Source organism: Melanotaenia boesemani, chromosome 14 (assembly GCF_017639745.1).
Source record: "Melanotaenia boesemani isolate fMelBoe1 chromosome 14, fMelBoe1.pri, whole genome shotgun sequence".
NCBI classification, from domain to species: Eukaryota; Metazoa; Chordata; class Actinopteri; order Atheriniformes; family Melanotaeniidae; genus Melanotaenia; species Melanotaenia boesemani.
Genome location: NC_055695.1, coordinates 1443721 through 1468686, shown reverse-complemented (window position 1 = coordinate 1468686; position 24966 = coordinate 1443721). Strand labels below are relative to the sequence as shown.

Genomic DNA, 24966 nt, shown 5'->3' with positions numbered 1-24966 from the left:
GTCTGTAACAGCTTTTAATCCCAGTATAAACCAGTCTGTAGCAGCTTTTAATCCCAGTATAAACCAGTCTGTAGCAGCTTTTAATCCCAGTATAAACCAGTCTGTAGCGGCTTTTAATCCCAGTATAAACCAGTCTGTAGCAGCTTTCAATCCCAGTATAAATCAGTCTGTAGCAGCGTTTAATCCCAGTATAAACCAGTCTGTATCAGCTTTTAATCCCAGTATAAACCAGTCTGTAGCAGCTTTGATTCCCAGTATAAACCAGTCTGTAGTAGCTTTTAATCCCAGTATAAACCAGTCTGTAACAGCTTTTAATCCCAGTATAAACCAGTCTGTAACAGCTTTTAATCCCAGTATAAACCAGTCTGTAATAGCTTTTAATACCAGTATAAACCAGTCTGTAGCAGCTTTTAATCCCAGTATAAACCAGTCTGTAGCAGCTTTTAATCCCAGTATAAACCAGTCTGTAACAGCTTTTAATCCCAGTATAAACCAGTCTGTAACAGCTTTTAATCCCAGTATAAACCAGTCTGTAGCAGCTTTTAATCCCAGTATAAACCAGTCTGTAGCAGCTTTTAATCCCAGTATAAACCAGTCTGTAACAGCTTTTAATCCCAGTATAAACCAGTCTGTAACAGCTTTTAATCCCAGTATAAACCAGTCTGTAGCAGCTTTTAATCCCAGTATAAACCAGTCTGTAGCAGCTTTTAATCCCAGTATAAACCAGTCTGTAGCAGCTTTTAATCCCAGTATAAACCAGTCTGTAGCAGCTTTTAATCCCAGTATAAACCAGTCTGTAATAGCTTTTAATCCCAGTATAAACCAGTCTGTAACAGCTTTTAATCCCAGGATAAACCAGTCTGTAACAGCTTTTAATCCCAGTATAAACCAGTCTGTAACAGCTTTTAGTCCCAGTATAAACCAGTCTGTAGCAGTTTTTAATCCCAGTATAAACCAGTCTGTAACAGCTTTAAGTCCCAGTATAAACCAGTCTGTAGCAGCTTTTAATCCCAGTATAAACCAGTCTGTAGCAGCTTTTAATCCCAGTATAAACCAGTCTGTAGCAGCTTTTAATCCCAGTATAAACCAGTCTGTAGCAGCTTTCAATCCCAGTATAAACCAGTCTGTAGCAGCTTTTAATCCCAGTATAAACCAGTCTGTAGCAGCTTTTAATCCCAGTATAAACCAGTCTGTAGCAGCTTTTAATCCCAGTATAAACCAGTCTGTAACAGCTTTTAATCCCAGTATAAACCAGTCTGTAGCAGCTTTCAATCCCAGTATAAACCAGTCTGTAACAGCTTTTAATCCCAGTATAAACCAGTCTGTAACAGCTTTTAATCCCAGTATAAACCAGTCTGTAGCAGCTTTTAATCCCAGTATAAACCAGTCTGTAACAGCTTTTAATCCCAGTATAAACCAGTCTGTAGCAGCTTTTAATCCCAGTATAAACCAGTCTGTAGCAGCTTTTAATCCCAGTATAAACCAGTCTGTAGCAGCTTTTAATCCCAGTATAAACCAGTCTGTAGCAGCTTTTAATCCCAGTATAAACCAGTCTGTAACAGCTTTTAATCCCAGTATAAACCAGTCTGTAACAGCTTTTAAAACCAGTATAAACCAGTCTGTAGCAGCTTTTAATCAAAGTATAAACCAGTCTGTAACAGCTTTTAATCCCAGTATAAACCAGTCTGTAGCAGCTTTTAATCCCAGTATGAACCAGTCTGTAACAGCTTTTAAAACCAGTATAAACCAGTCTGTAGCAGCTTTTAATCCCAGTATAAACCAGTGTGTAGCAGCTTTTAATCCCAGTATAAACCAGTCTGTAACAGCTTTTAATCCCAGTATAAACCAGTCTGTAGCAGCTTTCAAGCCCAGGATAAACCAGTCTGTAGCAGCTTTTAATCTCAGTATAAACCAGTCTGTAACAGCTTTTAATCCCAGTATAAACCAGTCTGTAGCAGCTTTTAAACCCAGTATAAACCAGTGTGTAACAGCTTTTAATCCCAGTATAAACCAGTCTGTAACAGCTTTTAATCCCAGTATAAACCAGTCTGTAACAGCTTTTAATCCCAGTATAAACCAGTCTGTAGCAGCTTTTAATCCCAGTATAAACCAGTCTGTAGCAGCTTTTAATCCCAGTATAAACCAGTCTGTAGCGGCTTTTAATCCCAGTATAAACCAGTCTGTAGCAGCTTTCAATCCCAGTATAAATCAGTCTGTAGCAGCGTTTAATCCCAGTATAAACCAGTCTGTATCAGCTTTTAATCCCAGTATAAACCAGTCTGTAGCAGCTTTGATTCCCAGTATAAACCAGTCTGTAGTAGCTTTTAATCCCAGTATAAACCAGTCTGTAACAGCTTTTAATCCCAGTATAAACCAGTCTGTAACAGCTTTTAATCCCAGTATAAACCAGTCTGTAACAGCTTTTAATCCCAGTATAAACCAGTCTGTAGCAGCTTTTAATCCCAGTATAAACCAGTCTGTAGCAGCTTTTAATCCCAGTATAAACCAGTCTGTAACAGCTTTTAATCCCAGTATAAACCAGTCTGTAACAGCTTTTAATCCCAGTATAAACCAGTCTGTAGCAGCTTTTAATCCCAGTATAAACCAGTCTGTAGCAGCTTTTAATCCCAGTATAAACCAGTCTGTAACAGCTTTTAATCCCAGTATAAACCAGTCTGTAACAGCTTTTAATCCCAGTATAAACCAGTCTGTAGGAACTTTTAATCCCAGTATAAACCAGTCCTGTAGCAGCTTTTAATCCCAGTATAAACCAGTCTGTAGCAGCTTTTAATCCCAGTATAAACCAGTCTGTAGCAGCTTTTAATCCCAGTATAAACCAGTCTGTAATAGCTTTTAATCCCAGTATAAACCAGTCTGTAACAGCTTTTAATCCCAGGATAAACCAGTCTGTAACAGCTTTTAATCCCAGGATAAACCAGTCTGTAACAGCTTTTAGTCCCAGTATAAACCAGTCTGTAGCAGTTTTTAATCCCAGTATAAACCAGTCTGTAACAGCTTTAAGTCCCAGTATAAACCAGTCTGTAGCAGCTTTTAATCCCAGTATAAACCAGTCTGTAACAGCTTTTAATCCCAGTATAAACCAGTCTGTAGCAGCTTTTAATCCCAGTATAAACCAGTCTGTAGCAGCTTTCAATCCCAGTATAAACCAGTCTGTAGCAGCTTTTAATCCCAGTATAAACCAGTCTGTAGCAGCTTTTAATCCCAGTATAAACCAGTCTGTAGCAGCTTTTAATCCCAGTATAAACCAGTCTGTAACAGCTTTTAATCCCAGTATAAACCAGTCTGTAGCAGCTTTCAATCCCAGTATAAACCAGTCTGTAACAGCTTTTAATCCCAGTATAAACCAGTCTGTAACAGCTTTTAATCCCAGTATAAACCAGTCTGTAGCAGCTTTTAATCCCAGTATAAACCAGTCTGTAACAGCTTTTAATCCCAGTATAAACCAGTCTGTAGCAGCTTTTAATCCCAGTATAAACCAGTCTGTAGCAGCTTTTAATCCCAGTATAAACCAGTCTGTAGCAGCTTTTAATCCCAGTATAAACCAGTCTGTAGCAGCTTTTAATCCCAGTATAAACCAGTCTGTAACAGCTTTTAATCCCAGTATGAACCAGTCTGTAACAGCTTTTAAAACCAGTATAAACCAGTCTGTAGCAGCTTTTAATCAAAGTATAAACCAGTCTGTAACAGCTTTTAATCCCAGTATAAACCAGTCTGTAGCAGCTTTTAATCCCAGTATGAACCAGTCTGTAACAGCTTTTAAAACCAGTATAAACCAGTCTGTAGCAGCTTTTAATCCCAGTATAAACCAGTGTGTAGCAGCTTTTAATCCCAGTATAAACCAGTGTGTAGCAGCTTTTAATCCCAGTATAAACCAGTCTGTAGCAGCTATTAATCCCAGTATAAACCAGTCTGTAACAGCTTTTAATCCCAGTATAAACCAGTCTGTAACAGCTTTTAATCCCAGTATAAACCAGTGTGTAGCAGCTTTTAATCCCAGTATAAACCAGTCTGTAGCAGCTTTTAATCCCAGTATAAACCAGTCTGTAACAGCTTTTAATCCCAGTATAAACCAGTCTGTAACAGCTTTAATCCCAGTATAAACCAGTCTGTAGCAGCTTTTAATCCCAGTATTAACCAGTCTGTAACAGCTTTTAATCCCAGTATAAACCAGTCTGTAACAGCTTTTAATCCCAGTATAAACCAGTCTGTAGCAGCTTTTAATCCCAGTATAAACCAGTCTGTAACAGCTTTTAATCCCAGTATAAACCAGTCTGTAGCAGCTTTCAATCCCAGTATAAACCAGTCTGTAACAGCTTTTAATCCCAGTATAAACCAGTCTGTAACAGCTTTTAATCCCAGTATAAACCAGTCTGTAGCAGCTTTCAATCCCAGGATAAACCAGTCTGTAGCAGCTTTTAATCTCAGTATAAACCAGTCTGTAACAGCTTTTAATCCCAGTATAAACCAGTCTGTAGCAGCTTTTAAACCCAGTATAAACCAGTGTGTAAAAGCTTTTAATCCCAGTATAAACCAGTCTGTAACAGCTTTTAATCCCAGTATAAACCAGTCTGTAACAGCTTTTAATCCCAGTATAAACCAGTCTGTAGCGGCTTTTAATCCCAGTATAAACCAGTCTGTAGCAGCTTTTAATCCCAGTATAAACCAGTCTGTAGCAGCTTTTAATCCCAGTATAAACCAGTCTGTAACAGCTTTTAATCCCAGTATAAACCAGTCTGTAGCAGCGTTTAATCCCAGTATAAACCAGTCTGTATCAGCTTTTAATCCCCGTATAAACCAGTCTGTAGCAGCTTTGATTCCCAGTATAAACCAGTCTGTAGTAGCTTTTAATCCCAGTATAAACCAGTCTGTAACAGCTTTTAATCCCAGTATAAACCAGTCTGTAACAGCTTTTAATCCCAGTATAAACCAGTCTGTAACAGCTTTTAATCCCAGTATAAACCAGTCTGTAACAGCTTTTAATCCCAGTATAAACCAGTCTGTAGCAGCTTTTAATCCCAGTATAAACCAGTCTGTAACAGCTTTTAATCCCAGTATAAACCAGTCTGTAGCAGCTTTTAATCCCAGTATAAACCAGTCTGTAGCAGCTTTTAATCCCAGTATAAACCAGTCTGTAGCAGCTTTTAATCCCAGTATAAACCAGTCTGTAACAGCTTTTAATCCCAGTATAAACCAGTCTGTAACAGCTTTTAATCCCAGTATAAACCAGTCTGTAACAGCTATTAATCCCAGTATATACCAGTCTGTAGCAGTTGGAGCGTTTAATCCCAGTATAAACTAGTGTGTAGCAGCTTTCAATCCCAGTATAAACCAGTCTGTAACAGCTTTTAATCCCAGTATAAACCAGTCTGTAGCAGCTTTTAATCCCAGTATAAACAAGCCTGTAACAGCTTTTAATCCCAGTATAAACCAGTCTGTAGCAGCTTTTAATCCCAGTATAAACCAGTCTGTAGCAGCTTTCAATCCCAGTATAAACCAGTCTGTAGCAGCTTTTAATCCCAGTATAAACCAGTCTGTAGCAGCTTTTAATCCCAGTATAAACCAGTCTGTAGCAGCTTTTAATCCCAGTATAAACCAGTCTGTAACAGCTTTTAATCCCAGTATAAACCAGTCTGTAGCAGCTTTCAATCCCAGTATAAACCAGTCTGTAACAGCTTTTAATCCCAGTAAAAACCAGTCTGTAACAGCTTTTAATCCCAGGATAAACCAGTCTGTAACAGCTTTTAATCCCAGTATAAACCAGTCTGTAACAGCTTTTAGTCCCAGTATAAACCAGTCTGTAGCAGTTTTTAATCCCAGTATAAACCAGTCTGTAACAGCTTTAAGTCCCAGTATAAACCAGTCTGTAGCAGCTTTTAATCCCAGTATAAACCAGACTGTAGCAGCTTTTAATCCCAGTATAAACCAGTCTGTAGCAGCTTTTAATCCCAGTATAAACCAGTCTGTAGCAGCTTTTAATCCCAGTATAAACCAGTCTGTAACAGCTTTTAATCCCAGTATAAACCAGTCTGTAACAGCTTTTAATCCCAGTATAAACCAGTCTGTAGCAGCTTTTAATCCCAGTATAAACCAGTCTGTAGCAGCTTTTAATCCCAGTATAAACCAGTCTGTAACAGCTTTTAATCCCAGTATAAACCAGTCTGTAGCAGCTTTTAATCCCAGTATAAACCAGTCTGTAGCAGCTTTTAATCCCAGTATAAACCAGTCTGTAGCAGCTTTTAATCCCAGTATAAACCAGTCTGTAACAGCTTTTAATCCCAGTATAAACCAGTCTGTAACAGCTTTTAATCCCAGTATAAACCAGTCTGTAACAGCTTTTAATCCCAGTATAAACCAGTCTGTAGCAGCTTTTAATCCCAGTATAAACCAGTGTGTAGCAGCTTTCAATCCCAGTATAAACCAGTCTGTAACAGCTTTTAATCCCAGTATAAACCAGTCTGTAGCAGCTTTTAATCCCAGTATAAACCAGTCTGTAACAGCTTTTAATCCCAGTATAAACCAGTCTGTAGCAGCTTTTAATCCCAGTATAAACCAGTCTGTAGCAGCTTTCAATCCCAGTATAAACCAGTCTGTAGCAGCTTTTAATCCCAGTATAAACCAGTCTGTAGCAGCTTTTAATCCCAGTATAAACCAGTCTGTAGCAGCTTTTAATCCCAGTATAAACCAGTCTGTAACAGCTTTTAATCCCAGTATAAACCAGTCTGTAGCAGCTTTCAATCCCAGTATAAACCAGTCTGTAACAGCTTTTAATCCCAGTATAAACCAGTCTGTAACAGCTTTTAATCCCAGGATAAACCAGTCTGTAACAGCTTTTAATCCCAGTATAAACCAGTCTGTAACAGCTTTTAGTCCCAGTATAAACCAGTCTGTAGCAGTTTTTAATCCCAGTATAAACCAGTCTGTAACAGCTTTAAGTCCCAGTATAAACCAGTCTGTAGCAGCTTTTAATCCCAGTATAAACCAGACTGTAGCAGCTTTTAATCCCAGTATAAACCAGTCTGTAGCAGCTTTTAATCCCAGTATAAACCAGTCTGTAGCAGCTTTTAATCCCAGTATAAACCAGTCTGTAACAGCTTTTAATCCCAGTATAAACCAGTCTGTAACAGCTTTTAATCCCAGTATAAACCAGTCTGTAGCAGCTTTCAATCCCAGTATAAACCAGTCTGTAGCAGCTTTAATCCCAGGATAAACCAGTCTGTAACAGCTTTTAATCCCAGGATAAACCAGTCTGTAACAGCTTTTAATCCCAGTATAAACCAGTCTGTAACAGCTTTTAATCCCAGTATAAACCAGTCTGTAGCAGCTTTCAATCCCAGTATAAACCAGTCTGTAACAGCTTTTAATCCCAGTATAAACCAGTCTGTAGCAGCTATTAATCCCAGTATAAACCAGTCTGTAACAGCTTTTAATCCCAGTATAAAACAGTCTGTAACAGCTTTGAATCCCAGTATAAACCAGTGTGTAGCAGCTTTTAATCCCAGTATAAACCAGTCTGTAACAGCTTTTAATCCCAGTATAAACCAGTCTGTAACAGCTTTTAGTCCCAGTATAAACCAGTCTGTAGCAGTTTTTAATCCCAGTATAAACCAGTCTGTAACAGCTTTAAGTCCCAGTATAAACCAGTCTGTAGCAGCTTTTAATCCCAGTATAAACCAGACTGTAGCAGCTTTTAATCCCAGTATAAACCAGTCTGTAGCAGCTTTTAATCCCAGTATAAACCAGTCTGTAGCAGCTTTTAATCCCAGTATAAACCAGTCTGTAACAGCTTTTAATCCCAGTATAAACCAGTCTGTAACAGCTTTTAATCCCAGTATAAACCAGTCTGTAGCAGCTTTCAATCCCAGTATAAACCAGTCTGTAGCAGCTTTTAATCCCAGGATAAACCAGTCTGTAACAGCTTTTAATCCCAGGATAAACCAGTCTGTAACAGCTTTTAATCCCAGTATAAACCAGTCTGTAACAGCTTTTAATCCCAGTATAAACCAGTCTGTAGCAGCTTTCAATCCCAGTATAAACCAGTCTGTAACAGCTTTTAATCCCAGTATAAACCAGTCTGTAGCAGCTATTAATCCCAGTATAAACCAGTCTGTAACAGCTTTTAATCCCAGTATAAAACAGTCTGTAACAGCTTTGAATCCCAGTATAAACCAGTGTGTAGCAGCTTTTAATCCCAGTATAAACCAGTCTGTAGCAGCTTTTAATCCCAGTATAAACCAGTCTGTAGCAGCTTTTAATCCCAGTATAAACCAGTCTGTAACAGCTTTTAATCCCAGTATAAACCAGTCTGTAGCAGCTTTCAATCCCAGTATAAACCAGTCTGTAGCAGCTTTTAATCCCAGTATAAACCAGTCTGTAGCAGCTTTTAATCCCAGTATAAACCAGTCTGTAGCAGCTTTTAATCCCAGTATAAACCAGTCTGTAACAGCTTTTAATCCCAGTATAAACCAGTCTGTAACAGCTTTTAATCCCAGTATAAACCAGTCTGTAACAGCTTTTAATCCCAGTATAAACCAGTCTGTAGCAGCTTTTAATCCCAGTATAAACCAGTGTGTAGCAGCTTTCAATCCCAGTATAAACCAGTCTGTAACAGCTTTTAATCCCAGTATAAACCAGTCTGTAGCAGCTTTTAATCCCAGTATAAACCAGTCTGTAACAGCTTTTAATCCCAGTATAAACCAGTCTGTAGCAGCTTTTAATCCCAGTATAAACCAGTCTGTAGCAGCTTTCAATCCCAGTATAAACCAGTCTGTAGCAGCTTTTAATCCCAGTATAAACCAGTCTGTAGCAGCTTTTAATCCCAGTATAAACCAGTCTGTAACAGCTTTTAATCCCAGTATAAACCAGTCTGTAGCAGCTTTCAATCCCAGTATAAACCAGTCTGTAACAGCTTTTAATCCCAGTATAAACCAGTCTGTAACAGCTTTTAATCCCAGGATAAACCAGTCTGTAACAGCTTTTAATCCCAGTATAAACCAGTCTGTAACAGCTTTTAGTCCCAGTATAAACCAGTCTGTAGCAGTTTTTCATCCCAGTATAAACCAGTCTGTAACAGCTTTAAGTCCCAGTATAAACCAGTCTGTAGCAGCTTTTAATCCCAGTATAAACCAGACTGTAGCAGCTTTTAATCCCAGTATAAACCAGTCTGTAGCAGCTTTTAATCCCAGTATAAACCAGTCTGTAGCAGCTTTTAATCCCAGTATAAACCAGTCTGTAACAGCTTTTAATCCCAGTATAAACCAGTCTGTAACAGCTTTTAATCCCAGTATAAACCAGTCTGTAGCAGCTTTCAATCCCAGTATAAACCAGTCTGTAGCAGCTTTCAATCCCAGTATAAACCAGTCTGTAACAGCTTTTAATCCCAGTATAAACCAGTCTGTAACAGCTTGTAATCCCAGGATAAACCAGTATGTAACAGCTTTTAATCCCAGGATAAACCAGTCTGTAACAGCTTTTAATCCCAGTATAAACCAGTCTGTAGCAGCTTTCAATCCCAGTATAAACCAGTCTGTAACAGCTTTTAATCCCAGTATAAACCAGTCTGTAGCAGCTATTAATCCCAGTATAAACCAGTCTGTAACAGCTTTTAATCCCAGTATAAAACAGTCTGTAACAGCTTTGAATCCCAGTATAAACCAGTGTGTAGCAGCTTTTAATCCCAGTATAAACCAGTCTGTAGCAGCTTTTAATCCCAGTATAAACCAGTCTGTAACAGCTTTTAATCCCAGTATAAACCAGTCTGTAACAGCTTTTAATCCCAGTATAAACCAGTCTGTAACAGCTTTTAATCCCAGTATAAACCAGTCTGTAACAGCTTTTAATCCCAGTATAAACCAGTCTGTAGCAGCTTTTAATCCCAGTACTAACCAGTCTGTAACAGCTTTAATCCCAGTATAAACCAGTCTGTAACAGCTTTTAATCCCAGTATAAACCAGTCTGTAGCAGCTTTTAATCCCAGTATAAACCAGTCTGTAACAGCTTTTAATCCCAGTATAAACCAGTCTGTAGCAGCTTTCAATCCCAGTATAAACCAGTCTGTAACAGCTTTTAATCCCAGTATAAACCAGTCTGTAACAGCTTTTAATCCCAGTATAAACCAGTCTGTAGCAGCTTTCAAGCCCAGGATAAACCAGTCTGTAGCAGCTTTTAATCTCAGTATAAACCAGTCTGTAACAGCTTTTAATCCCAGTATAAACCAGTCTGTAGCAGCTTTTAAACCCAGTATAAACCAGTGTGTAACAGCTTTTAATCCCAGTATAAACCAGTCTGTAACAGCTTTTAATCCCAGTATAAACCAGTCTGTAACAGCTTTTAATCCCAGTATAAACCAGTCTGTAGCGGCTTTTAATCCCAGTATAAACCAGTCTGTAGCAGCTTTTAATCCCAGTATAAACCAGTCTGTAACAGCTTTTAATCCCAGTATAAACCAGTCTGTAGCAGCTTTCAATCCCAGTATAAACCAGTCTGTAGCAGCGTTTAATCCCAGTATAAACCAGTCTGTATCAGCTTTTAATCCCAGTATAAACCAGTCTGTAGCAGCTTTGATTCCCAGTATAAACCAGTCTGTAGTAGCTTTTAATCCCAGTATAAACCAGTCTGTAACAGCTTTTAATCCCAGTATAAACCAGTCTGTAACAGCTTTTAATCCCAGTATAAACCAGTCTGTAACAGCTTTTAATCCCAGTATAAACCAGTCTGTAGCAGCTTTTAATCCCAGTATAAACCAGTCTGTAGCAGCTTTTAATCCCAGTATAAACCAGTCTGTAACAGCTTTTAATCCCAGTATAAACCAGTCTGTAACAGCTTTTAATCCCAGTATAAACCAGTCTGTAACAGCTTTTAATCCCAGTATAAACCAGTCTGTAGCAGCTTTTAATCCCAGTATAAACCAGTGTGTAGCAGCTTTCAATCCCAGTATAAACCAGTCTGTAACAGCTTTTAATCCCAGTATAAACCAGTCTGTAGCAGCTTTTAATCCCAGTATAAACCAGTCTGTAGCAGCTTTTAATCCCAGTATAAACCAGTCTGTAACAGCTTTTAATCCCAGTATAAACCAGTCTGTAGCAGCTTTCAATCCCAGTATAAACCAGTCTGTAACAGCTTTTAATCCCAGTATAAACCAGTCTGTCACAGCTTTTAATCCCAGGATAAACCAGTCTGTAACAGCTTTTGATCCCAGGATAAACCAGTCTGTAACAGCTTTTAGTCCCAGTATAAACCAGTCTGTAGCAGTTTTTAATCCCAGTATAAACCAGTCTGTAACAGCTTTAAGTCCCAGTATAAACCAGTCTGTAGCAGCTTTTAATCCCAGTATAAACCAGACTGTAGCAGCTTTTAATCCCAGTATAAACCAGTCTGTAGCAGCTTTTAATCCCAGTATAAACCAGTCTGTAACAGCTTTTAATCCCAGTATAAACCAGTCTGTAGCAGCTTTTAATCCCAGTATAAACCAGTCTGTAGCAGCTTTCAATCCCAGTATAAACCAGTCTGTAGCAGCTTTTAATCCCAGTATAAACCAGTCTGTAGCAGCTTTTAATCCCAGTATAAACCAGTCTGTAGCAGCTTTTAATCCCAGTATAAACCAGTCTGTAACAGCTTTTAATCCCAGTATAAACCAGTCTGTAGCAGCTTTCAATCCCAGTATAAACCAGTCTGTAACAGCTTTTAATCCCAGTATAAACCAGTCTGTAACAGCTTTTAATCCCAGGATAAACCAGTCTGTAACAGCTTTTAATCCCAGTATAAACCAGTCTGTAACAGCTTTTAGTCCCAGTATAAACCAGTCTGTAGCAGTTTTTAATCCCAGTATAAACCAGTCTGTAACAGCTTTTAATCCCAGTATAAACCAGTCTGTAGCAGCTTTTAATCCCAGTATAAACCAGTCTGTAGCAGCTTTTTAATCCCAGTATAAACCAGTCTGTAACAGCTTTTAATCCCAGTATAAACCAGTCTGTAGCAGCTTTCAATCCCAGTATAAACCAGTCTGTAACAGCTTTTAATCCCAGTATAAACCAGTCTGTAACAGCTTTTAATCCCAGGATAAACCAGTCTGTAACAGCTTTTAATCCCAGGATAAACCAGTCTGTAACAGCTTTTAGTCCCAGTATAAACCAGTCTGTAGCAGTTTTTAATCCCAGTATAAACCAGTCTGTAACAGCTTTAAGTCCCAGTATAAACCAGTCTGTAGCAGCTTTTAATCCCAGTATAAACCAGACTGTAGCAGCTTTTAATCCCAGTATAAACCAGTCTGTAGCAGCTTTTAATCCCAGTATAAACCAGTCTGTAACAGCTTTTAATCCCAGTATAAACCAGTCTGTAGCAGCTTTTAATCCCAGTATAAACCAGTCTGTAGCAGCTTTCAATCCCAGTATAAACCAGTCTGTAGCAGCTTTTAATCCCAGTATAAACCAGTCTGTAGCAGCTTTTAATCCCAGTATAAACCAGTCTGTAGCAGCTTTTAATCCCAGTATAAACCAGTCTGTAACAGCTTTTAATCCCAGTATAAACCAGTCTGTAGCAGCTTTCAATCCCAGTATAAACCAGTCTGTAACAGCTTTTAATCCCAGTATAAACCAGTCTGTAACAGCTTTTAATCCCAGGATAAACCAGTCTGTAACAGCTTTTAATCCCAGTATAAACCAGTCTGTAACAGCTTTTAGTCCCAGTATAAACCAGTCTGTAGCAGTTTTTAATCCCAGTATAAACCAGTCTGTAACAGCTTTAAGTCCCAGTATAAACCAGTCTGTAGCAGCTTTTAATCCCAGTATAAACCAGACTGTAGCAGCTTTTAATCCCAGTATAAACCAGTCTGTAGCAGCTTTTAATCCCAGTATAAACCAGTCTGTAGCAGCTTTTAATCCCAGTATAAACCAGTCTGTAACAGCTTTTAATCCCAGTATAAACCAGTCTGTAACAGCTTTTAATCCCAGTATAAACCAGTCTGTAGCAGCTTTCAATCCCAGTATAAACCAGTCTGTAGCAGCTTTCAATCCCAGTATAAACCAGTCTGTAACAGCTTTTAATCCCAGTATAAACCAGTCTGTAACAGCTTTTAATCCCAGGATAAACCAGTCTGTAACAGCTTTTAATCCCAGTATAAACCAGTCTGTAACAGCTTTTAATCCCAGTATAAACCAGTCTGTAGCAGCTTTCAATCCCAGTATAAACCAGTCTGTAACAGCTTTTAATCCCAGTATAAACCAGTCTGTAACAGCTTTTAATCCCAGGATAAACCAGTCTGTAACAGCTTTTAATCCCAGTATAAACCAGTCTGTAGCAGCTTTTAATCCCAGTATAAACCAGTCTGTAACAGCTTTTAATCCCAGTATAAACCAGTCTGTAGCAGCTTTTAATCCCAGTATAAACCAGTCTGTACCAGCTTTTAATCCCAGTATAAACCGGTCTGTAGCAGTTTTTAATCCCAGTATAAACCAGTCTGTAACAGCTTTTAATCCCAGTATAAACCAGTCTGTAGCAGCTTTTAATCCCAGTATAAACCAGTCTGTAGCAGCTTTTAATCCCAGTATAAACCAGTCTGTAGCAGCTTTTAATCCCAGTATAAACCAGTCTGTAACAGGTTTTAATCCCAGTATAAACCAGTCTGTAGCAGCTTTTAATCCCAGTATAAACCAGTCTGTAACAGCTTTTAATCCCAGTATAAACCAGTCTGTAGCAGCTTTTAATCCCAGTATAAACCAGTCTGTAGCAGCTTTTAATCCCAGTATAAACCAGTCTGTAACAGGTTTTAATCCCAGTATAAACCAGTCTGTAGCAGCTTTTAATCCCAGTATAAACCAGTCTGTAACAGGTTTTAATCCCAGTATAAACCAGTCTGTAGCAGCTTTTAATCCCAGTATAAACCAGTCTGTAGCAGCTTCACCTGAACCTGGTTTTCCTTCCGTTCTCACCAACGTTTCTTTTCTTTTCTTGGACATTTTCTGGTTTCAGCAGCTTTGGGTTTTCTGTCTTGACGTATGTTTCCCTTTCAAAACCTCCATGTTTTGTTTGTTCTTGTTCCAAACACTAGACACAGTCTTCTTTTACATGAGGAGCTCTACAGGTTCCCATCGTTCTCGTGGATGTACCGGGTGGTCGGTGGCTTGACTACAGCTTATAAACCTGGACCTCCTCACCAGTCAGTTCCAGACTGGAGAAAAGATTTGGATGACGTTTTCTACAAACAAAAAGAAGTCCAGTTCTTTGATTCAGGATCTTAGGATGACCATGATCTGGCAGATGGAGAATCTCCACCATCGCATCCATGTCCACATCAACGTCTCACTTTCCAGAGTTTCATTTTAAACTGTTTAAACCTGATTTACTGCTTAAATGTCCAAATGTTTCATGTTGCCTTCAGGCTGTCACTGTAAATGAGAGCTGGTTAAATAAAGGTTAAAAAACTAAACATGTATTAAAACTATTTTCTACAACATTCAGCTGTGAAAGCAAAGGTTTGGTGTCATCTCTGCTCCATCTTCAGCCCTCAGCAGCTGACTGCGTGGGCGGCGGAAGGTGGAGCGTCTCACCGGGTCGGGGTTGAACTCGATGGGCGCAGGGTCTTTGCAGCTGCAGATGCTGCCGTATCCTTCCACCTTGCTGCAGAACAGTTTCCTCCTCCGGTTCAGCTCGGTGTCGGCCCAGTGACACTCGGCTTCTGTAGGACACAGAACCACAGAGCAGGTCAGTAATCCCCGTAACGGGTCGGAAAGATGTCATCCCCCGACCCGCCTTCAAGTCACAGACAACGGGAAAACATCTTGCTGATTCTGGAGCAAACTGACAGAGCTTCAGTAGTCTAGTTCCAGTCCGCCCTCCATTACCTCCCAAACCTACGAGACCCTGCAAAAATCCCAAGACGGCAGAACAGAGTAGGAAACATATAAACACAGCTTATCCTACACAGATTAAAGTATTCCCAGAAAATTCCCAGATGATCTGCTTCTTCCACTTTGCCTCCAGGAACCTGGACGTCCAGACAGAACCTGGTCTGACTAAAAAAACCTAAAGTAGAACAGAATCGGACAGCATATAGAGAGGAAACTGGAAAAAGAAAAAGTCGGACATTTAACCAACTTTCCTGGTTTGTCCGGACTTTCCTGGTTTGTCCGGACTTTCCTGGTTTGTCCGGACTTTCCTGGCCAGGTCGGCTGCAGTGAGACACTAAACTACACACAGGTAAAAAAAATGGGACTTGACCATAAACACTGTGTAAAATCTGGATTCGGAGCGGTTTTATTTTATTGCTGTCGTATTAAGATGTAAAAAGTTTACTGTTGCTGGTAAATGTCTCCTCGGGAGGAATACTGACAGCTGATTCAGAGCTGCTTCTGGATGCATTCATGTACAACATTTAGGGTTTTACGACTTTATAAATGGAGGCATTTAAGCCAGAGAATCATGACGGTGACAAGCAGGAAAAGTCCACCACCTTCTCTCTTTCACAATAAGTTCACAGCTGTTATGTGTTTACCTTACTGCACGTCAGTGATAGATAATTATATATTTCCTGTCACGTTTCACGTATAAAACATCCAATCGGCTGAAAAGTGTACGAACATTTTACATTTAACCCAGTTTAACCAACAAGGTCCGGTTCTGACAGGACCAAGATGGCCGACATGTCGTCTACGCTGACACATTTTTGATAAACACATTTGAAATGAGTCTTTAAAACATGTTTGTTCTTCTTCTGTGGTACCTTCTGAGGCTGTGAGCTGGACCTCCGTCTTCAGCAGAACCGGGTCGCCCCAGGTGGACAGAGCCGGAGACTTGGAGTGCTTCTCTCCATAAACCTGACCTGGACACACACCAGACTGAACGTGAGGTTTGGTGTGAATGTTCGGTGGTCTGACGCCGTCTGGTTTGGTTCCTGACGGCGGTTAAATCCGGCCCACTGTGGACTACTTAGTCTTTACTTTGTCTTACTGATCTTGTTCAGGTGTGTAAATGTGTGTGTGGCTGTAGTGAGACGTCTCTACCTCCTTTCTTCACCACCAGCGTCCACATGTCTCTCCAGCTCAGGTTGAGGGACACCTGGCTCCCCAGAGTCTTCAGCAGATTCTTAGCGGCGTCCTTCAGGTGGAACGTCCCTTCGTCCTGCAGGACACCAGCTCATCAGGTGACTCAGACACTCACACCTGATTGGCTGCTGGTGGTCACTCACCTTTATGGTGAAGATGAGGATTCGGCCCCGAGTCACCATGTTGAGGAAGAGGATCATAGCTTCATCTTCGTGGGGGGAGTAGGTGTCAAAGATCCTCTTCGCCATCACATGACCCTGAGACGCAGACAGAGAGAGGTCTACCTGAGTTTACCTCGTCCAACATGACTCTAACACGAGTTTGACCCTGAAAGTTCTGGTCTGGGATCAGAGATGCTCACAGTCGCCTGGTTGAGGACGATCACGTGGATGCCTCGGCCTTGTTCCCGCATGTCGTCCTCCAGAACCTGCAGACGAGCAGCTCCGTTAGCATCGCACCACCATCAGAAAGCTTTAGGTGACCTTTCACCGCCTGACAGGAAAGCTTACACGTTTCACTCAGTTCATTCATAAACCAAACACAGACAAAAGCATTTCTTTCCACCACAAACCTCCACGGAGAACTAGAGTTTCACCATGACCACCCCAACATTACAGACGGCATCATTTCTTTTCTTTCCAATCAGGAAACAGCTGATTTACTAACACGTCTCAACCAGGAATGGACAATAAATTTACCTTCTAAAGCTGGATTTAAAAAAAAAATGATTTCAATCGATTAAAATTTAAATAATCAAAATTAATTGAGCTGACACTTGGAACGAAAAATGGCGGTACGCAGCTCAGCAGCAGCGGGGGCAGAGGAGAGCTCTGAGATTTTTGGAATTTCTCTCGACTTGAATTAACCTCACGTTTTGGTAGTAAACTAGTTTTTCATAAGTTTTACTGCCATGGGGGGGGCCCACGATGGCTCAGATGAAGAGAGTGGAGGAACAATTGGAACAAATTAATGCAACACTGAGAAACGTAACCAAACAGGAAAATCTGATGGCGTTGAATGAGAAACTGTCAGCCGACATCCTGTCGCTCAAGGAGTTACTCATCAAGAAAGACGCGAAAATCGCTGTATTGGAGAAAAGAATTGAGGATCTCGAACAGTACACGCAAATAGATGATCTCATTATCACCGGGTTAGAAACAAAACACCGTTCCTATGCGAGGGTGGTAAACCCAGAGGCAGGTATACTCAATGAGAACGCCCCGGAGGAAGAGACACAATCTTTGGAACAACAGGTCGTTTCCTTCCTGGAGAGCAAAGATATCGAAGTTTGCAGTGGTAATTTTTCTGCATGCCACTTGCTGTCCAAGAAGCAAGATTCCAAGTTCCTGGGGCCTCCTGCCATCTTAGTGCGCTTTGTGAATCGCAAACACAAAGTTGCGCTGTTGAGGCAGGCGGGGAAATTAAAAGGGACGAAAGTTTATCTGAACGAGCATCTCACAAAGAAGAATGCCGATATCGCGAAAGAAGCACGACTTCTGCGTAAAAATGGAAATATTCAGTCGACATGGATTCGGAACAGCAAAGTGTGGATTAAGACAAATGGATTACGACCTGAGGATGTGAAAGTATTGGCGATACGGGAATTAAATCAACTGGATAAATTCAAATGAAGCTGATCTGTCTGCTGTTCTCCGGTCTCTGCTGCCAGCGGATTGACAGTTTTATTATTATTTGCTGGAAAGGATTGACTCCAGTAGGCCTGCGGAGTTGGTGGATCGTGAGTCGTCATTTTGCGATGTTACTCTCTCGAGGTAACACCTCTATCACTTTCTTATCCTGGCATCTATTGACATTATAAGAAGTGGGAAAATTGAATCAGATTCACAGATTCTAAACCCATTTGAACTGAACTTGGATAACACTGGGATCTACGAAACTCTTTTTAATCCTGACATTAATTATACTCACTTAAAATCGGTCAAAATGTCTTGTGATTATTATACAGAGCAGCAGTTTAATTTCTTGTCTCGTTCGATTCCTAATAATCAAATTGTTTTTTCCACGATTCATATGAATGCACGTAGTTTCCAAGGAAATTTCGATCACCTTAAAACGTTACTATCAACTTTGTCACATTCATTCTCAGTTCTAGCATTTACGGAAACATGGCTCCACAATAATGTCTCACACCTCTATTCCTTGTCTCAGTACAATGCTATTCATTCTTCTAGAGAAAACAGAAGAGGAGGAGGAGTTTCACTCTATGTCTCTGATTTTTACACTTATATCCACAGAAAGGACCTGAGTTATGACCTTAATTCTACTTTAGTGGAATCTTTATTTATTGAAATTCCGTCGTGCCTTCAATTTCACGGGAAAAGCATTGTGATCGGCTGCATTTACAGACCCCCTGATTCTGATATTAAAACTTTCATCGATGCGCTTGATTCAATCTTAGGACGTATATTCAATGAACACAAGCTTTGTCTTATACATGGAGACTTCAACTTAAATCTCCTCAAAGAAGAACTTATCGTTACTCATGATTTTCTTAATACCCTGTACGCTGCAAATTTCTACCCTTTAATTACGAGACCTTCCAGAGTTTCTAGATCCTCGGCCTCTCTCATCGATAATATTTTGTTTAATTCTCTGGATTACAAAACTACAGCTGGTTTGTTACGGTGCGATGTGTCTGACCATTTCCCAGTATTTCAAATTATGTACACCAATTTCGTAGCTCATAATAATAACCTTGAAACTGTACAAACAAAAACACGCAAATTCACACGTAAAAATATAGCAGCCTTTAAATCAGCTATCAGTTCCATTATATGGGATGGGGTCTTGATGCAGCAGGATGTAAATAAAGCCTATGATCAATTCTTGCTACTCTTCAATTCTGTTCTGGAATCCAGTTTACCCCTTACAGTTCCAAAATCTAGGGTGCTCAGAGACAAACCTTGGATTACTGATGAATTGAAGAAACAATCTAGAAAGAAGAATAGGCTATATCGGAAATCTATCACTAAACCTACTCCTTATAATATAGATACCTATAAAAATATCGAAATAAATTCACAGGCCTCGTAAAAAGGACAAAAAAAAGGTTTTACGCGATTCAATTTAATAAAGCTGCCAACGACATTAAATCAACCTGGAACATCATTAACCAAGTTCTTCATCGTAATAAGAAGCCAGCTCTTTCCCAAATGAAAGTTAATAATGGGTACCTCTCAGATTCTAAGGATATAGTAGAAGGCTTTAACAATTTTTTACCAACATTGGATCTGCTCTGTTTCATGGTATCAAGGATACAGATATTGATCCGTGTAGTCAAATTAATGGACAGTATTCCTTGCTTAAAAATCTTGACACCCCTACACCACAGGAGGTCCGCGATATAATTCTATCATTAAAGAACTCTGCACCTGGGCACGATGGAATCAAGAGTATCCTTATTAAGGAAACTATTGATCATTTAATTCAACCCCTCACCCACATTCTCTCCTTATCACTTCAGTCTGGAATTATTCCCCACGACCTTAAAATTGCTAAAGTTATTCCTATTTTTAAATCGGGTGACATGAAGGAGTTTGGGAATTATCGTCCTATATCCATTCTGCCCTGTATTTCTAAAATACTCGAAAAACTAGTTTACAATAGATTAAATGAACATCTACTTTCAAACAATATTTTATTCAAACATCAATATGGCTTCCGTAAAAAATACTCCACTGAACATGCTTTAATTCAGCTTGTAAATTATATATCCAATGCTCTCGACAATAGAAAATTTGCCCTCGGTGTTTTTCTAGATTTAAGTAAAGCTTTTGACACAGTCTCTCATGATATTTTGATCTCAAAGCTAAATAGCTATGGTGTGAAAGACTCTGCCCTAGCCTGGTTTTACAATTACCTCAACAATAGAGAACAATTTGTATACTTCAATGGTCATTCTTCAGAAAGTTTAACTATTCCTTTTGGGGTTCCTCAGGGTTCTATTTTGGGTCCATTATTGTTTTTAATTTATATAAATGATTTACCTATTTCCTGCGAACATTTTTTTCCCATTTTATTTGCTGATGACACTAATCTCATAGCAGTACATGAGGACTTTGACACCCTGATTAAACTTGTTAATGATGAGCTATCTATTTTATCTGTATGGTTTCAAACCAACAAGCTAACCCTCAATGTTAAAAAATGCAACTTTATCGTCTTTCACAACATCAACAAATTTTATGCAAAAGAACATGCTCACATAGAAATTAACAGAGCTGTAGTTACACAAGTAGCTTCAATCAAATTCCTGGGTGTTCTGATAGATGAGGGGCTAACCTGGTCTAAACATGTTGATCTGGTTTGCTCAAGATCTTCTAAGATGCTAAATATTTTAAGACTTGTTTATCCCTTGATTCACTCCTCAGCACATCTAACCCTATACTACAGTTTTTTGTTCCCATTCATAAATTACTGTAATATAGTCTGGGGAGCGACTCATCCCACTCATCTTGATAGAATCCTCAAAATCCAGAAGAAGTTCTTACGGATGATTTCTAACTCCACTAAATACGCACCTTCTGCACCTTTATTTATTAAATACTCCCTTTTACCCATTGGAAAAGTTAGTGTCTTTCAAATTTGTACGTTCATTCATAAGTTTATTTATAAGAGGGATGATCTCCAGCTACACTACATAACTTCTTTACTTTTATTTCTGATGTTCATTCTCATCAAACAAGACACAGACAAATTAATTTAGTCCTTCCTTTCTCAAGAACCTCAGGTCATCAAAATGACCTCAGTTTTAGAGGCCCCCAGCTCTGGAGTTGAATTAAGTTTAACTTTGAGATCTGTATCCTCTCCGATTGTCTTCCGACGGCAGTTGAAAGAATATCTAGTCTGCTTGTGATAACTATGCCCTTCGATCTAATTACATCCTGAAATTCTCAGCTATCATCCGTACGTTGCTCGCTATACTGTAAATACATTTATTTCTTGTGATTACCTGTTTACTATGCTAATTCCTTATTAATATTTTCTCTCTGTTTGTTTTTTCTTTACCTCCGTGTACTTCTTCAACTACTGTAACCTTATGTCTTTATTTAGCTAACCTTGCTCTCTTTAACTAGTATTTTTGTTCTCCTATATCTCATAAGTTCCTTGTTTTGTCTGTGTGCCATTCAAATGTAACTTGTAATAGGAGTGGAACTCCGTATAAACCCTTGGTGGGTTTCGTTCCCCTCCTTGTACTATATCCTAAGTGATATGTGCAGAACAAATAAACTAAACTAAACTAAACTAATTCATCCAAAATCAGCTTATGAAAATAAAAAATTCAGATGTTTTCATCCAGCATCACCAGAAATGGTCCGGCACTGGGACTGGACCAGAAGTGGTCCAGTACCAGGACTGGAATAGGACTATGGTAAAACTAAAACCACTAGCTTTAATAATGAAAACAGTTCTTCGTTGCTCACCGTGGTCCCGTCTACGGCCACGTAGACCTTGGATCGGCTGGAATACACCTCGATGTCCAGGACTTTGCGCCCGCTAGCCGGCCTGCGCGGCGTCTCCATGTTGGGAATCACATCTTCTGTGAGAGCATCAGACAGACGAGTTAAACAAAGATGGAAAGATGGGCTCGGTGAAGAGCTGGAAATGTTTCTCACCGTATTCCTGAGCTGCTGCATCTTCGTCTGCGACTCTCCTGGTGTCCAGGATCAGTTTGATGTTGACGATGACGGTTACCAGGAGAAAGAGCACAGCAGCAGCCTGAGCAGGAAGAAACATCGTCATCATCACCTGGTCCACGCCGCCACACAGCAAGCCAAACACGGCATCATGAAACCACCAGACGTCAGTCGGGAAGCAGCCTTCCTCTGCCACACAGACTACACCTGCAGCCAGTTTCTCCGGCTTTAGCTTCTCTTCTTGCTGGATTTGTTCTGGCCCAGAAAGAGTTTCTTAGTCCAGATCAGAAAACTGAGAAAAGGTTTGGCTCTCTGTCAAAGAACGATGTTACCCGGGAGAAGATTTCCTGCCAAACAAAGCAGCTTAGCCATACCACACGCTAAGAACCAGGCGAGGAGGACCAATCACGATCAAACGCACGGACCGAAGGCAACAGTCAGAAAGAAAAATTATTAGGGACGCATGATGTTGGACTTTTGATCCGATATGCTGATATTTTACAACTCATCTGGTCGATAACCGACAAGAAGGATCGACCCATACACCGACCGTGCGTTTGGCTGATCTCCAATCAGGCAGCTGTGTCAGAGCCTGCAGTACCGCTCCCCGCCAGCAGAGGGCCGGAGGAGACCCTGCTTCAAAACAACAACTTTCAAACTTTCTACTCATCTTTTCACTGTTTCACTTAGCTGAAAGAAACCCAGACACTTTGAAAGTGGAAACAGGAAGTTTGTGGGTTAAAATGGAAAACGGGGACGCCAAACGCCACATCCACAAAGCCTTCAGACAGCACAATGATTTCACACAGCAGCTGATTGATCAGTGATCAGCTGAGATATCGGATGTGTTACCTTCCAGTTTCAGTAGGAGTTTCCAGAACGTCGCGAGTCTAAAAATAGAACAGCACAAATAACCATGTGATAAAAATTACCACCATCTAATGTATAAAAGCAGAGATCTGCTCATCAGCCAGATTTAACCTGGAGGGAAAGTCAGCAGCTTTCTGAGCTGCAGAGCAGAGAACAGCAGCTGTTCCCTCATCGCTTCTCTTTCCGCCTCATACGTCCTTCCTGGTATTTAACAGGATTTCCTCGGCAGACTGATGAGGAGGAGGAGCTGGATGGTACAGTCTGCTTCCTCCATCATAACCAGCAGCTCCTAAACTGGAGGATGAAGAACTTCCAGAACTTTCAACGAGACTCGTAACGTTATTATTGTCTTTTTTATTTTTGAATGATGATGTCATATTTGGTCCTTGTGCAATATAAAACATTTCAACCTGCATATCTACAACATCTCCAACTGAACCAAAACTACCGTTTTAAACAAAACCAGTGAGATATGTGCATCCGGTCCCACTTCAAACAGACCTGGCTCATGTTTCTCCCAGCACCTGCTGTTTTATCAGATAATTATATCGCTGGAAAAGCCGGTATCCGATATTTCATTTCACCAGTAATCGACCTCTCACTGGGTGAAGGCCGGGGAGTAAAATGAGTTTTTGAACCAGATTTGAGCTCAGAGTGAAGAACGTGAGATGGTAAATGTTCCAAAAGTTTAGATGCAGCAGCTGCGAAGGCTCCACACCTCAGAGTTCAGATCGGGTCTTCAGATCTGGTCTGCTGATTCCGAGACACCGGGTGCTGTATAAAAAAAGGTAGCGCCATTAAAAACAAATAAAAGACATTTAAAAGCAAAGTGGAAGCCGGTGAAGGGAGGCTGACGTCCGGGTAACGTGCTCTCGTCTAAAAGATAAGATGTGGGCGGCGGCATCGGTTTGCAGGCGAGCGATGGAGGCCTGGCTGATTCCAGACAGAAGACCTGAGGTCATAATCCAGGAGTCACGGTTTAAAGTTACGTTTGCACAAAACCTGGAAAACTACATTCCCTGAAAAGAAAAATAGGATTTCACAACAACATTGGCACGGCATCAAGTTTCAGATTCAGGTCCAGTTTTACACGTAGATGTGTGATAGAGAGGAGAGGACGACGCACGGATGCTGCTGGACCACATGACTTCTGTCTTGTTCTCAGTGAAACCCAAGAAGTTCAGAGCCATCCAAGCAGCAAAGGAGAGGCTGGACAGATCTACAACTTCCTCCTGTTTAACAATTCAGGAGTCAGGTGTTCCCACCTTCAGCCTTCAGCATCTGATGAAGGTGTGGTATCATCTGTGAGCTCTGCATTGTTAGTTTTCCAAAGGATGGGCGGACTGTCTGCACCAGCAACAAGTTCTTCTGCAGTGTATAAAACACTCTGGGTCTTTGGGAAGCTCGTTCACTAACATTCACATACAACCAAACCAACACTGGAACGGTGGCCCCTTCCTCTGACGGAAGACGCGTTCAGATCTTCAAAATTCTCAGTTTTAAAGCCAGAACGTTTTACTGCCCTGCTCTTTGTTTGGTTTTAAACTTCTAGCCTCTGAGATGAAGACATGCACCTTAACTAGGAAGTTCAAACCGACCTGGCAGGACCTCCGGATCGTCCTCTTGTTGGTCAGTTTGTATTTCCAGGTCAGGTACCAGCTCCGCTGCTGGCGCGGGATGAAAGGCTTGGCTCGGGGGTTCGGGGTCCAGGTCTCCATCCCGGACACGGAGCTCAAAGCCTCCGCCAGCCCTCCTCCACCTCTGCGGCCAGGACACGCTCTGCTCCGCGACACCACCGACACGGCCGACTGTTCACATCATCAACTGGGATCAAACACAGGCAGAGGTCACTAATGAAGTTAGCTAATCACAAGTCCGGCTAACGACAGTAGCACACCTGCGACCTGCTTCGTCATCTCCGACAAACTGCCGCCATTTTTCTCTGAAAACACACTAACATCAACACTCACAGAGCCGCCCAAAAAGTCCGAAGCGTCCACTTTCTTTCAGAGTCCGGGCCAAATCCAGAGAGACGTTCCAAACCGCCGCTACATGCTACTGGACTCCCTGTCGCAGAATTAGTACGTCACCATATCTTCTTCTCTTCTTTCCGTCGGTCCCAGTGTTCGGCCCAGCGCTCTGTCCCCACCTAGCGGCGCAATAATAAATAAACTGGAACAAAGTTCAAACATCTGAAGTTTTATGGTTCGCAGCAAATTTATAATAATAATAATAATAATAATAATATATTTTATAAGAGAAAGATTAATTTGGAATAAAATGAAGCATCAGCTTTGATGACACTGTTGTCATTTTCTAACATTTTTCCAAGTTGACATTTCTGTTTCTGCTTCCACTGTGTAACAAGGACAAAGTACTGAAGT

At 40.5% G+C, this 24966-nt stretch overlaps 1 protein-coding gene across 2 annotated transcripts in view; it reads right to left on the bottom strand.

The window, feature by feature from the left end:
• The window catches only part of pomgnt1 (protein O-linked mannose N-acetylglucosaminyltransferase 1 (beta 1,2-)), a 50678-nt gene extending 25980 nt beyond the window's left edge, over window positions 1-24698 (bottom strand). The window contains exons 1-9 of one of the 2 annotated variants that reach the window (XM_042006067.1): window positions 24553-24698; window positions 24181-24406; window positions 21692-21794; window positions 21500-21612; window positions 16417-16482; window positions 16199-16312; window positions 16014-16131; window positions 15734-15832; window positions 14562-14689 (exon numbers count right to left, since the gene is read on the bottom strand). In XM_042006067.1, the coding sequence (XP_041862001.1) occupies window positions 14562-14689; window positions 15734-15832; window positions 16014-16131; window positions 16199-16312; window positions 16417-16482; window positions 21500-21612; window positions 21692-21794; window positions 24181-24300 (861 nt within the window). In that variant the 5' untranslated portion in view covers window positions 24301-24406; window positions 24553-24698. Of the gene's footprint in view, window positions 1-14561; window positions 14690-15733; window positions 15833-16013; window positions 16132-16198; window positions 16313-16416; window positions 16483-21499; window positions 21616-21691; window positions 21795-24180; window positions 24407-24552 lie in introns of both variants that reach the window. The other variant, XM_042006066.1, reaches the window with a different exon arrangement.
• Window positions 24699-24966: the final 268 nt, after the last annotated feature.